At 36.1% G+C, this 14722-nt stretch overlaps 1 protein-coding gene across 4 annotated transcripts in view; it reads left to right on the plus strand.

The window, feature by feature from the left end:
* Positions 1-14722, plus strand: part of ibtk (inhibitor of Bruton agammaglobulinemia tyrosine kinase) — a 57458-nt gene that overhangs the window by 1792 nt on the left and 40944 nt on the right. For all 4 annotated transcript variants that reach the window (XM_048151933.1, XM_048151932.1, XM_048151931.1 and 1 more), the window contains exons 2-6: positions 2072-2910; positions 3366-3462; positions 6879-7003; positions 14021-14131; positions 14211-14381. In XM_048151933.1, coding sequence (XP_048007890.1) covers positions 2587-2910; positions 3366-3462; positions 6879-7003; positions 14021-14131; positions 14211-14381 — 828 coding nt within the window. In that variant the 5' untranslated portion in view covers positions 2072-2586. The remainder of the gene's footprint in view (positions 1-2071; positions 2911-3365; positions 3463-6878; positions 7004-14020; positions 14132-14210; positions 14382-14722) is intronic.

Here is a 14722-nt window from a genome sequence, read left to right on the forward strand (position 1 = left end):
TCATCAAGCTACACCTTAGTACATTTTATTACTATAATTGCAACAAAGTCCACTGTTGGTTATTGTTTGTAGACAAACTAGTTTAAAAGCAAGTTTTTTTTAAAAGGAGTGCTGAATTTTTAAAAATCTACAGTCCAAAAGTGCCCATAATTGAATAAACACCCACTTATATTATGCATATTTTTTTTTTTTTTACATGTTTGAATCGGAACTAAACTGATTATTTTAAAAAGATGTTTTCCAAGGGTGTTTAGTCACGAATAAAAGCACAACAGGAGTGCTTTGATAAATGTAGGGGTTGCACAGACTAGTTGACCTTAATGCTTAAGTTGACATCAAAAAAACAATATCCCTAATATTGATTGGGTGAACGTTTTAAACAGTTTGTTGTACAGGTAAATTCTAAACTAATGTGCTGCTACATTGTAACACTCACACATACAGTATAGCTCGCACATCATGAGCAGATTGTGTGCAAACAGAAACATTCAGGAGCGCAGAAACTTACTGTCAACGCTGTCCTGTGATTTGCAATAAAATAGTTTAAACATTGAAAAGTGTCAGCATATATTTCTTTCAGTTTTTGAAGTACCTAAAACCCACAGTTTGGTAATTAGTAGAGAGACACTGCACAAACAGGTAGGATTAATCCACACATGCAGTCGCTCTCTCATAATTCAAATAAATGTAATCTTACTGTGCTACTTTATCTGTATCTGATTTAGAATGATATAATGACGCAGACAAAATAACTGATAAAAATAAGCAGTTATATCGGAGCAATAGCCTCGTGGGCAGCGTTCTGTCAAATGCTGCAGCTGTGCACAAGGCCACTCGAGTGTGTGTCTCGGCTCGAGGTTTGTGCTTCTCAAGCCAACATCAAAGTTTGTTCACAGACTTTACACTCAAAAAAATAACTCTTTGAATTAACATAAAAAAAAAATTATGGAAAGGGTTTCCACATGATTAAGTTGCTTTATTTCAGCATTATGCAATTCTGTTATTCCAATTTAATGTACTTGCGTTGGGTCAACACAACCAACTTAGTTTTTATTAACATTAAAGGTTTATTTTTGCTCTATGCAAAATCCTTGAGTTGTGACAAAACAACTGACTGAGGAAGAATCTATGTACAATAGTTATGTCCAACTTACTCAATTCAGTCATGGACAGTGGTTCCACATGATTGAGACAAGTAAAATCCAATCAATTGTGTTCATTTAAAATAAAATAAATAAAAAGCAATAAATAAATAAATAAAAAATAAATTGTTTTCATATACATTGATTTTTACAATTAATTCTTCTTGTTTAATTTTGTGATTTACATAACTTTTGTGATGTTCTGTGTTAGAAATCTAGATGTGATACTGGATTCATCCTAAATTGCCTTAACCAAAAACATTGTAAAGCCTAAATTGATCATAAGTCCATTGGTTGCAATGGTTTTACAATCAACATAGGCTTACAATGCCCTAAAACTATTAATTAACAGAAACTTTTAAATACCAACATAATAGAACAGTAAACATTAAAAAGTCTTTCCATTTTCTCATCTTCCTAAAAACTGCTTAAAATAACACTTTATTTCAACATTTACACTCCTAGTTCAGCCCCTTTGCAAAGCATGATGGGAAGTGAAAATCATGTTTGATTGAGTCCTGGTTGGGTTTACTTGATTGAAACATGTTATTTTAATATGAAACCAAGTTAAGTCAAAGAGTAATCGTTTCAAGTCAATTTAACATGAATCAATCACATTTAAACCAGAAACCTGATACAATGGTGTTGAATCAAAATAAGTTGTTTAAATAAAGTGAACAGCATCAAAAAATATATTTTTTCAGTGTAGCATCTAGTTGCAAATAGTGGCATGTTGCAAAGCATTCCCATCTCTTATGTTTTTTTGTGTTTTTTTTTTTAACGTCAACAGCAATTAGTCGGCTTGAGTTTAATCACATAACAGTGATTAATCTGAGGTCGTTCAACCCCTAGTATGATGTGCAGCTTAATTTCAGTTTTTGTGGGATTGTTGTTGGGATATTAATCTGATAGCCATTCTCTCTTTTTAGGCACCTTTTGCAATTATGGAGGCTTAAATGGTGAAGAGTTTTGGGGGGGAGGAGTCTTTCCCCTCAAAGTTGGACTCTTTGAATGGACAGTACAAAGAACTGAAGGATTTGCCTTTTGTAAAATACGATACACAGATTACAAGTTAACTTATTTTTGGGTCAACTGGAATATATTTGTATGATTTTGTACAGAAAAATGTGTATTTTCTTTGATGCTAATGATTGTTGCAAAGGTTTTGTCAAATGTGTTGCTGACATGGTGGACTGAGATGAGGTAGATCTTCTCTCTGGGGCCGCTAGGGTGCCGTGGAACCTCAACACATGCACAATTCTAGCGCCCTAAATTCACAGCAACGCTGAACATATCCCCTGTTTTTTTTTTTCGTTTTGTTTTCCTTAATGTATTACAGTTGTTTGAGAAATTGATTGCTAGAACGTTTGAGACATTTAAGCACAAGCTTGTGGGTGTTTTGGATAACTCTGGGGTTGTGACTCAGCTTGAGGGGAAAGCTAAAATGAGTCTGGGAATCCCAGACTGCACACCAAAGTGCCGTTCTGTAAGGCACGCTGAGGAAGTGATAGCCGCTTTGACCAGTGGTTCAGAGGGTAGTCTGCGGGCTTACCTGTCTGTCCACTGTCACAATGCAGCTACGCTGCGGGATGAGTTTGGGCGCACACCTCTGCACCTCGCTGCCTCTCTGGGTAAGCGTGACCTGCTTCAATGGCTCCTGGACTGTAAACGCGCTGACCTGCTGGCAAAGGACAAGGAATCAGGGTGGACCGCACTGCATCGCAGCGCCTTCTATGGGCAAATTCACTGCCTTATGACGCTCCTCAAGGTGAGAACTGGTTCATTAATATGATTTTTCCATTAACCAATGCCAATATTAGAGAGAAGGGTGACCAATGGCCAGTATAATGCCAATATACTTTTTGAAGCAATTTAATGAAGTTAAATGATGCACAAAAATGAAATTGTAGTTGCACACTTCATCTTTTAAAATGTAAACCGAAAACCGAAAATGTACATTTGCATCCAAAGCTGGTCGATTCTGGTACTGTCACACAACTATTTAAACATTTTTGTTCATTTGGCTAAGTTGGTATTATAGTTTTAGGCCACTAATCTCAAAATGAGCAAATGATGCCTAACTAATTGGCCTTGGTGAGTGGAAAACTACTGCAGATTTTGAAACCCAGTGGAACGTAAGTCACTGGAACTGCGTTATCTTTTCTTCCCTGTTCTATTGTTACCATTGTTTCTTTCATTGGTCCATATGTCTTTGTGTTCCAGCATGGTGGAGTGCTGTCCATCCAGGACAAGGAGGGACTTTCTGTCCTAGACCTCACCATGAAGGACCGCCCAGCTCATGTTGTCTTCAGAAACACTGGTAATTACATTGGGTTAATGTCTTTCTTAAATAATTAGCTCACTTTAAACTGAAAATTACCCCAAGCTTTACTCACCCTCAAGCCATCCTAAGTGTATATGACTTTCTTCTTTCTGATGAACACAATAGGATGGTCAGTGGTGGTCAGAATTATTGGCACCCTCGGTAAATATGATCAAAAATGACTATAAAAATAAATCTGCATTGTTTGTCGTTTTGATCTTTAATTCATAAAATCAGCAAAAATCTAACCTTTCATTGAAGGAAAATAATTGAAAGTTGGGGGGTGAAATCACATTATGAAATAAATGTTTTTCTCCAAAACACGTTGGCCACAATTATTGGCACCCCTAGAATTTTTTTATGAGTAAAATATCTCTGAAGTATATTCCCGTTCTTATTTACATTTTTTTTTTAGCACACCAGGGTGATCATAAACATGAAATTGTCTAGCCATGACTTCCTGTTCCACAGGAGTATAAACATGAGGAAATACAAAGGGCAATTTCCCTTAATCATTCATCACAATGAGTAAATCCAAAGAATATAGTTCTGATGTGCAGCAAAAGATTGTTGGGCTTCACTAAATAGAAAGTGTCTGTAAGAAAATACCTAAAACATTGAAAATCGTCCTAATGTGAAGTGAGGTGGAAAGTTTGAGTGGCCAAAGACTCTCCAAGGATCACAGCTGGAGAATTGCAGAGATTAGTTGAGTCTTGAGTCTCAGAAAGCCTAAAAAAAATTATCAAACAACACCTACATCCCCACAAGATGTTCGGGAGGGTTTCAAGAAAAATCCTCTGTTCTCATCTAGGAACAATCTCCAGCATATTCAGTTGTCAGACAAGACTGGAACTTCAAACGGGACCGGCTTCTATGGTCAGATGAAACTAAAAAAAGAGCTTTTTGGCAGCAAACCCACCAGATGGGTTTGGTGCACACATGGATAAAAAGTACCCCATGCCCACGGTTAAATATGCTGCTGGATCTTTAATGCTGTGGGCCTATTTTTCTGCTGGAGGTCCTGGACATCTTGTTCAGATACATGGTATCATGGATTCTATCAAATACCAACAGATAAATCAAAACCTGACCGCTTCTGCTAGAAATCCAATAATGGGCCATGGTTGGATCTTCCATCAGGACAATGATCCAAAACAAACATCAAAATCAACACAAAAATGTGTCAGTGAGCACAAAATGATGCTTCTGCCATGGCCATCCCAGTCCTCTGACCTGAACCCTAAAGAAAATGAGTGGAGTGAACTGAAGAGAAGAAGCACCAGCATGGATCTGGGAATCTGAAGGATCTGGAGAGATTCTGCATGAAGGAATGGTCTCTGATCTCTTGTCAGGTGTTCTCCAAACTCATCAGGCATTATAGAAGAAGACTCAGAGCTGTTATCTTGGCAGAAAGGAGGTTGCAAAAAGTTTTGAATAAAAGGGTGCCAATAATTGTGGCCAATGTGTTTTGGAGAAAAACATTTATTTCATAAACATTTATTTCCACTTTCAATTCTTTTCCTTCAATGAAAGATTAGATTTTTGATAATTTTGTGAATTAAAGATCAAATAATGCAGATTTATTTTTACAGTCATCTTTGATCATATTTATCAAGGGTGCCAATAAATCTGACCACAACTGTACAGCTAGGATGGCTTGAGGGTGAGTAAAACTTGGGATAATTTTCATTTTAAAGGTCCCGTTCTTCATGATCCCATGTTTCAAACTTTAGTTAGTGTGTAATGTTGTTGTTAGAGTATAAATAAAATCTGTAAAATTTTAAAGCTCAAAGTTCAATGCCAAGCGAGATATTTTATTTAACAGAAGTCGCCTACATCGAACGGCCAGTTTGGACTACATCCCTCTACTTCCTTCTTTAATGACGTCACTAAAACAGTTTTTTGACTAACCTCCGCCCACAGGAATACACAAGAGTTGCGTTTGTAGAGTGTGTTTGTCGCCATGTCGTCGAAACGCTGTTATTTTCATCCCGCAGTCCAATCACCGGGTCTGATTCCGGCTCAAATTGATAGGGTAAAATTAAAGACATGTTTACAATAACACTGAGCGTGTGCATCTCCACGTTATGGTAAGAGGCGTGACTTTTCCGGGCACGGTGCGCTCAGAGCTGTCGAATCACAACACAGGAACCGCTGGCACAATCAGAACTCGTTACGTATTTCTGAAGGAGGGACTTCATAGAACAAGGAAGTCATCAGCCCGTTTTTATGACAGTGGAAACAGCGGTATACAGATAAGTAAATTATGTGAAAAATACTGTGTTTTTTTACACGCGAAACATGAACACATGTTATATTGCACACTATAAACACAATCAAAGCTTCAAAAAACCACGAAAAACGGGACCTTTAAAATATGATTATGATTGTATCAGTGTTAATATAGTATTTATAACACTAAAACCTTAAAATGAAAATTCTGTTCTTATTTATCCTCATTGTTCCAGACCTGTATGATTCTTTTTAACAAAATTAGATCTTTTGAGAAATTATGATGTATTTAAATATTTTCATGCAGTAAAAGCATACAGCGTCCAGTGCTTGTCATGCTCCAAAAATGATGACAAACCACCATAACAGTAGTTCATATGACCAGTGACTAGTGACTTTAGTTTTTATATAAATGTTTTATAAAAATGTTCCCCTCTGCTATGGCACTTTTGTGTCTCCAAGCTTGCCTCATGGCATCCTGCTTTGAGACCTGTCAGAACGCCAATGGTGTTTGGTTTCATTGATGTCAAAACTGATGTTTTGTGTCTTTATGCTGTAAGTTTGAATGAGTGTAAGTGTCAATGATATCTGACAATCTTGTACTCTTTTGGGATGCTTCACAGTCTATGGTCACTGACTACTTTCATTCAGTGGAAAAGAACAAGGACATTTTTCAAAATGAAATCTAAGGAACATTTTCAAATGCTGGTTTGGAATGACATAAGGAGAGAGAGTTTAAAATGAGAGAAAATGAAAGAGTTTATTTTTGGTTAAACCTTAAATCAGTAAACCAAAAGTTGTCACATGTCACAATTTCTGGGTCCAACGCTCTTTCAGATCCCTAAAGCAAACAACAAATGGTGCTAATATAAACTGTAAGACTGCAGAAATATCATGATCCTAACCTTTATCTCCATACTAAAATCTCTGTTGGACAGGCAGTGATTCTTCTTATGAATCGTTACAATATTGATGTCCAGGATGCTGTAAACCTGAATACTGCAACGTACACCATGAGTTCTCAAAGCTTAGCTTAAATTGTGTGAGATGAATAAATAGTGCTCATAAATGGCTGTTGAGATAGTATTCTTACTTGAAATGGACCTGGAAACGGTATTCAGTGTGTCAAAACAAGCGGATAACAATCATTAACTTGTGTTCTTGTTCTGATCTCATCGCAGACCCTGCTGAAGTATACACTTGGGGAAGCAACACAAATTTTAGTCTTGGACATGGAAACCAGGAGAGCAGACACCATCCTGAGATCGTGGACCTGTTTTCAAGGTCTGGGATCTATGTGAAGCAGGTAAATGTTGTTCAGGTTATTTATTTATTTTTTTTGGTTACACTTTATTTTGTTGGTCCACTTTAGATGTTCTGCTAACTCAACATAAGTAACTTGTAGGGGTGTGACGAGACGGTTAGCTCACGAGACGGAGACATGAGATTGAGTTCACGAGAACGAGATGAGATTTTTACACAGTATTTTTAAGAGATCCTCAGTGATGAAATACATGACTAGGAAAATAGTCTGCAGGTGCAGTTGAAATGTTTTAACTAATCATCAGTTAATGAATGTCATTTCAGTTCTACTTTCTGAGTACGAATTATCATCCACAAACTCAACTGACTGGCTTTTCTCCTGTATGATTTTTTTTTATGAGTCTCTTCTGATCTTACTGTACATGATTTATGAGCTTCAACTTTTGACCTCCTAACTGAACTCCTTTCCATAAATTGATCTTAGAAATAAAAACAGTATAAATAACAATAAGTTTCATCTTAGTCTTAAGTGCAAACAATAAGTACAACCATAATCAAAGTACTCTTTCTCAATATTAACAGTGCGAATAGAGACCAAATTTTTCTTCATTATGATACAGTGCTAAGAGATGATTGCAAATACACAGCCCAGCCTAAGATAGCTTCCATATTGGGAGATATTTGCATGCGGGGGATTGAAATCGCATTTGAATGCACACTTGCATTCTTGAAAATAAATGCACACTTGAAAATAAATGCTTTATTAACACGTATTCCTAGTGTCAAAACTACCTCAGTACTAACATTAGAGAACAGCAGTGTAGAAGATCACTGAACCTTTAAATCTCATTTATAAAAGCTTTACAAAGCATGAATAGTCTTCACTTTAGATGAGCTCATAAAATAGTTAACTGACCACTTCTAAATGTTTTATAATTACCTGAATTAATCATAAATTGCAGTAGGAATATGTTAATAAAGCATTTATTAAGACACTAAGTAACTATTACTATGTCTAAATAATATGTATAAATGAATGTTTAAAGGTGCCCTAGAACGTCTTTTTAAAAGATGTAATATAAGTCTAAGGTGTCCCCTTAATGTGTCTGTGAAGTTTCAGCTCAAAATACCCCATAGATTTTTTTTCATTCATTTTTTTCACTGCCTATTTTGGGGCATCATTAACTATGCACCGATATATAGGTTGTGGCCCCTTTAATTCTCGTGCTCCCCCGCCCCCGGAGCTCACGCTTGCCTTGAACAGCATAAACAAAGTTCACACAGCTAATATAACCCTCAAAATGGATCTTTACAAAGTGTTCGTCATGCAGCATGTCTAATCGTGTAAGTATTGTATTTATTTGGATGTTTACATTTGATTCTGAATGAGTTTGATAGTGCTCCGTGGCTAAAGCTAACATTACACACTGTTGGAGAGATTTATAAAGAATGAAGTTGTGTTTATGAATTATACAGACTGCAAGTGTTTAATAATGAAAATAGCGACGGCTCTCTTGTCTCCGTGAATACAGTAAGAAACGATGGTAACTTTAACCACATTTAACAGTACATTAGCAACATGCTAATGAAACATTTAGAAAGACAATTTACAAATATCACTAAAAATATCATGTTATCATGGATCATGTCAGTTATTATTGCTCCATCTGCCATTTTTCAAAATTGTTCTTGCTTGCTTACCTAGTCTGATGATTCAGCTGTGCACATCCAGACGTTCTGCCCTTGTGTAATGCCTTGAAGATGAGCTGGGATATGCAAATATTGGGGACGTACATATTAATGATCCCAACTGTTACGCCACAGTTGGTGTTATGTTGAGATTCGCCTGTTCTTCGGAGGTCTTTTAAACAAATGAGATTTATATAAGAAGGAGGAAACAATGGTGTTTGAGACTCACTGTATGTCATTTCCATGTACTGAACTCTTGTTATTCAACTATGCCAAGATAAATTCAATATTTAATTCTAGGGCACCTTTAAACAGTTTATTAATCATTTACTTACACTTCCTAAATGATCTTATGAACCACTGACAACTCCTAAATAACTCCTAATTTGTAAATAATGTAATAATTTAGAAATTATAAATTGATTATTAATAAAGTATGAAAATACAGTTTTTAAACACGTTAAATGCTTTAAATAACATGCTTTAAATAATGAATAAACTATTTACTAATGCTTAACTAATGCTTCAAAGCGTGCAGTTATTATAAAATGTTACCGTAAACTCTAGTAGACTGTTAGTTTAGGGTTCGGGTTAGTAGAATAAGCTGACCGGTAGGGTTAGCAAAAGAGATAAAGCAGAGATTAAGCAGACAGTCAAATACTCTGAGAATTAGTTGACATGTAGTCACAAAGTTACTTATTCAGTGGAATGTCTAAAGTGGACGATCAAAATAAAGTGTTACCTCAGAAAAGGAGAATTCAAGGTCACTTTTATTTATTTAGCACCTTTAAACTACATTTTCGCTGACCAAAGTGCTTCACAATAACACAATAAAAAGATAAGTCATACTTACTATTTCTTGTATGAAAATCGACAACATAAACTATAAAACCAAATAAAATCAAGACTAAGATTTTAACTCACTAAGACTAACAGATCTAAAAATGTATGAATAGGCCTGTGAAAAAAGATATGTTTTCAGAGATAACTTAAATACAGATAGGGAGGAGGAAAACCTAATTGACCAAGGTAGCAAATTCCACAGCTTAGGGGCAAATACGGAAAAGGCTCTTTCACCTTTAGATTTCAGGCGAGACAATGGAACGGCTAATAATTTATCAGAAGATGATCTGAGAGTTCTTTGAGTAGAATATGGACAAATAAAGTCTGAGATATAAACTGGAGCCAGACCGTGCAAGGCTTTAAATACGAAAACTAAAACCTTGTAGTCAATTCTAAATTTGACTGGTAACCAATGTAATTGTGCCAAAATAGGGGTGATGTGCTCACGTTTTTTCTTTCCCGTCAAAAAGCGAGCTGCAGCATTTTGAACTAATTGCAAACGTGATAGGGAAAACTGGTTGATTCCAGCACATAAAGCATTACAGTAATCAAGCCTTGTTGAAATGAAGGCATGAATAACTGTCTCTAGGTCACCAAAAGATAGAAAAGCTTTCAATTTCCGTAAACCACTAAGCTGGAAAAAACTAGCTCTAACAACAGAGATTATTTGCTTGTCGAATTTTAACTCTGAGTCAACAACAACACCCAGGTTCTTTACATAAGTGCGGATATTTGCTTACAGAGGACCTAAACTGGGAGTCAGACCATGTACCAAATGGGGGGGAACCAAATAAAATGACTTCAGTTTTGTTTTCATTTAACTGAAGAATTTCCACCCATCCAGCTTTTGATGTCATTTACGCAGGCTAACAAATCAGATAAGGACTTTGACCCAGGGTTTATTGACATGTACAACTGGGTATCATCTGCATAAATGTGATATGGAACCTTATGAAATTCAGAAATGTAACGTATGGGGAGCATATATAAGGAAAATTTAATCGGGCCTAAAATGGAGCCCTGCGGCACCCCGCCCGTAACAGAAGCAGGCGATGAATGAAACTGACCGATCTCCACAGAGAAACTCCTCTCAGTAAAACAGGACTCAAACCACTCTCAGAGGGAGGGGAAGATTTTTTTTTTTAATTCATGTGCCTTAATCTTTAATCAAAATATTATGATGTGCACAGATATATCATTTATTATAAATACTGCAATAATAAAAACATTTACAATTCTTGTTTTTTTTTTTTTTTTTTTTTTCCAATGTGGTCACTCTCACTCTTTATCATATTACTTCTATCTAGTTTAATTTTTTGCTGATGAGGCGCATAATGTTATGAAATCCTCATCTGCAATGCAATTCCTCAGGGTTTATGCAAACAGGGCCTCAGGGTTAACTCCCCAGGGTTTTGTGTGGATACAAACAGAGGACCTGCTAGTGTTGCCTTGATAACAGGCTTCTCACAGGGGACCTCCTTCAAAACAAAGATCTCCAAGGGTCCTTGCAAACCATCTGAGGAGACTTAAACCTCTTTTGTTCTTGGAAATGCCCTCGAGGATGAAAACTATGTTCCCGTTGATGGAGGGAAGCTCTTTGTGTTGGAACTCGGCGTTTAGCAGATGTGCTTGAGCACTTAGGTGATTGTCACTGCTTTGGCATACTTGAACCTGAAAGCTCAACTCATGCCAACATCATGCTTTTAACGGTGTATAAGTTTCCCTTTTTTCCGTGGTCATAGCGAGGACTCATTTGCATTTTGGATGGATAACCAACATGTGCTCATATGTGGATGGGAAATATGATCTAGTAGTGTTGCATGATCCCATTGTCAGCCTTTCATTTGAGATTTGGACATTTTTGAAAGGAGAAGAACCAATGGGGTTATCAAAACGAATGTAGTAAGCCAAATCTGTCAACCATTTAGGATGATGGGAATCTTCTAGAGATGCTTCTCACCTATGAAAAGACACTTCAGCAACGCATATCATTTTTAATTGTTCAGTCTTTTGTGTCTACTTACAGTCGGCTGATTAATTTCTGAAGTGCAGGGCAGTCCTTTAATTTTACAGTGCTCATTGTGATGGCGGATCCTGTTTCCCGACCCTTTCATCGGCTCTCCCATGCCCCCTTAGCGCATTGTGACGTGCCACGCTGTTCTGCAGATGCTTTCAGTTAAATATTAAAATATCCATTCAGGGATAACAGCAGCAGATTAAATAAGCGTTGAGAATGCGAGTGAGAGCAGGTGCCAGTCAATTCTTTGCCCGCAGAGTTTGGATGCTTTACAGAACATCTCTTACTTCTGTTTTGGCCTTGAGGAGTGTTAAATTAATGATGATGTTGACCCTGGCACCCCTGCCCCGCTGTAGTCGACTCCGAGCCAATCCAGAGCTGGCATGCTCTGCAGAGAAAGGGCAGAGCTGTCATGGCTAAAAGTCAAGCCCTTATGATGAGCAGAACACTGCAGGTTCATTCTGGCCTGTTTCAGTTCTTAATTTACCTATAATCTCACCACTGTGAATTTGTCTATCGTATTTACAGCGGCCTCAAAAGTATTTGGCAGACTTGTCTAAAAAGATGTCTAAATGTCATTGCAAAGTAAAAATTGTTCTGAGAGAATTTTTTTTCTTTTTTTCTTTTTTTTTTTCCATTTGCACTTGCTTTGATATTTTTGCAGTGACATTTAACCAGCTTGTCTCACTGGTTGTGTCTAAAACTGATTCTGCCAAATCAGTCAGTGATTTTGCAGGAAGTGTGTTTGTGTGTATGAATTTATGAAAGTAAAATGATTTCGGACTGACTACCACATCACCATAGCGTCTTGTCTAAGGATCTTGATCAAATATTTAATGACAACAAGACCTATTTCTTGGTAAAATAGAATTATGAGATGAAAAATGAAATCATAAAAAAGGACAATTTATGGGTTAATTTCTTTCAGTCATTTCACATATACTACCATTCAAAAGTTTGGGGTCAGTACTTTTTTTTTTTTTTTTTTTTTTTTCTTTTCGAAATTACTTCTTTTATTAAGTACTGATGCATTAAATTGATCAAAAGTACAGAAGAGGATTAGGGCCAAGCAATAATAAAAAAATAAAACCATTTCGAGATTAAAGTTGTTAAATTTCGAGAAAAAAGTCTAAATAAAATGTTGAGAATAAACTCGATAAATTACGAGAAAAAACTAGTTAAATTTCGAGAAAAAGGTCGAGATAAAATGTTGAGAATAAACTCGTTAAATTTCGAGAAAAGTCGAGATAAAATGTTGAGAATAAACTCATTAAATTATGAGGAAAAAAGTCATTAAATTACGAGAACAAATTTGTTCTCGTAATTTAACGAGTTTTTTCTCGTAATTTAACGAGTTTTTTCTCGGAATTTAACGAGTTTTTTCTCGGAATTTAACGAGCTTATTCTCAACATTTTATTTAGACTTTTTTCTTGAAATTTGAGTTTTTTCTTGTAATTTAATGACTATTCTCAACATTTTATTTTGACTTTTTTCTCGAAATTTAACGACTTTTTTCTCAATTTAACGAATTTGTTCTCATAATCTAACAACTTTTTTCTCGTAATTTAATGACTTTATTCTCAACGTTTTATCTAGACTTTTTTCTCGTAATTTAACGAGTTTATTCTCAACATTTTATCTCGACTTTTTTCTTGAAATTTGAGTTTTTTCTTGTAATATAATGACTTTATTCTCAACATTTTATTTTGACTTTTTTCTCGAAATTTAACGACTTTTTTTCTCATAATTTAACGAATTTGTTCTCATAATCTAACAACTTTTTTCTCGTAATTTAATGAGTTTATTCTCAACATTTTATCTTGACTTTTTTCTCGAAATTTAACGAGTTTTTTCTCGTAATTTAACGAGTTTATTCTCAACATTTTATCTCGACTTTTTTCTTGAAATTGAACAACTTTAATTTCGAGATGGTTTTATTTTTTTATTATTGCTTGGCCCTAATCCTCTTCTCTACAAAAGTGACCATAAGGACATTTATAATTTTTTAAAAGATTTCTATTTTAAATAAATGCTGTTATTGAACTTACTGTTCTTTTAAAGGTTTAAACAAACAAAGCAGCACAACTGTTTTCAACAATGACACTAATAAGAAATGTTTCTGGAGCATCAAATCATCATATCAGATGTGACACTGAAGACTGGAGTAATGATGCTGAAAATTCAGCTTTGTTCACAGGAATAAATTACATTTTAAAATATATTGCAATGGAAAACAATTAAATTGCAATTAAACTGTAATAATTTCACTATATTGCTGTTTTTACTGTACTTTTAATTGAAAAATGCAGCCTCAGTGAGCATGAGACATCTTTCAAAAACAAAATTAACTTCTTACTAAAATTTAACTTTAATCTTTTGCTGGATAAATGTGCTTGTGCTACATAAGTATGGCTTATGAGTTGGAAAATATCAGAAAGCGGACCATGCCTACCTGTGCAAACATGATCTTGAATGACGATGGCAACATTGTTGTGTTTGTGTCTTTTGAGGTGGTGTTGTGCAAGTTCCACTCGGTCTTCCTGTCACAGAAGGGTCAGGTGTACACATGTGGACATGGACAGGGCGGACGACTTGGACATGGTGATGAACAGACATATCTGGTAAGATGTTTTGGTGTGGGGTAATGCACGTATTTCTTCATCTGCTGTCTAAGACTTGGTGTCTATGTTCACATCAAAGGTTCCCCGAATGGTGGAGGGTCTTTTGTCCCATCACTGCTCACAGATTGCAGCGGCCCGAGATCACACTGTCGTCCTGACAGAGGAGGGGTACGTCTACACTTTTGGGCTCAACAACCACCATCAGCTGGGTCTGGCACCTCCTCCTGCTTCCAGCCAGGTTCCCAAACAGGTCGGTCAATCTGGGGCCAGATTTGCATCTTCTCATTTTCTTACTTAAAGACCCCCTTTGGTGAAAATCAAGTTATCCTTTAAATCTGCAGTGATCTAAAGACAGTCTCAAAAATAAGGTTTTGAAATCGCTGGTGTCTGTGCCAGTTTCTGGTTCAAACATATATGGCTGAATTAAACCAGTATTTCCACTTGCCATGCCATGCAGCATTTACTACAGTAAAGTTGACAGAGTGGTTCTCTGAGCTGGTGTGAGTGGAGACGGGACTAATTTGCATATTCATGGATCTGCGTATACTTAATGAAGTAAGGGTGTAGAGTTACAATCAAGCTATCGCAGGC

The sequence above is a fragment of the Megalobrama amblycephala genome, linkage group LG13 (genome assembly GCF_018812025.1).
Source record: "Megalobrama amblycephala isolate DHTTF-2021 linkage group LG13, ASM1881202v1, whole genome shotgun sequence".
Taxonomy (NCBI): Eukaryota; Metazoa; Chordata; class Actinopteri; order Cypriniformes; family Xenocyprididae; genus Megalobrama; species Megalobrama amblycephala.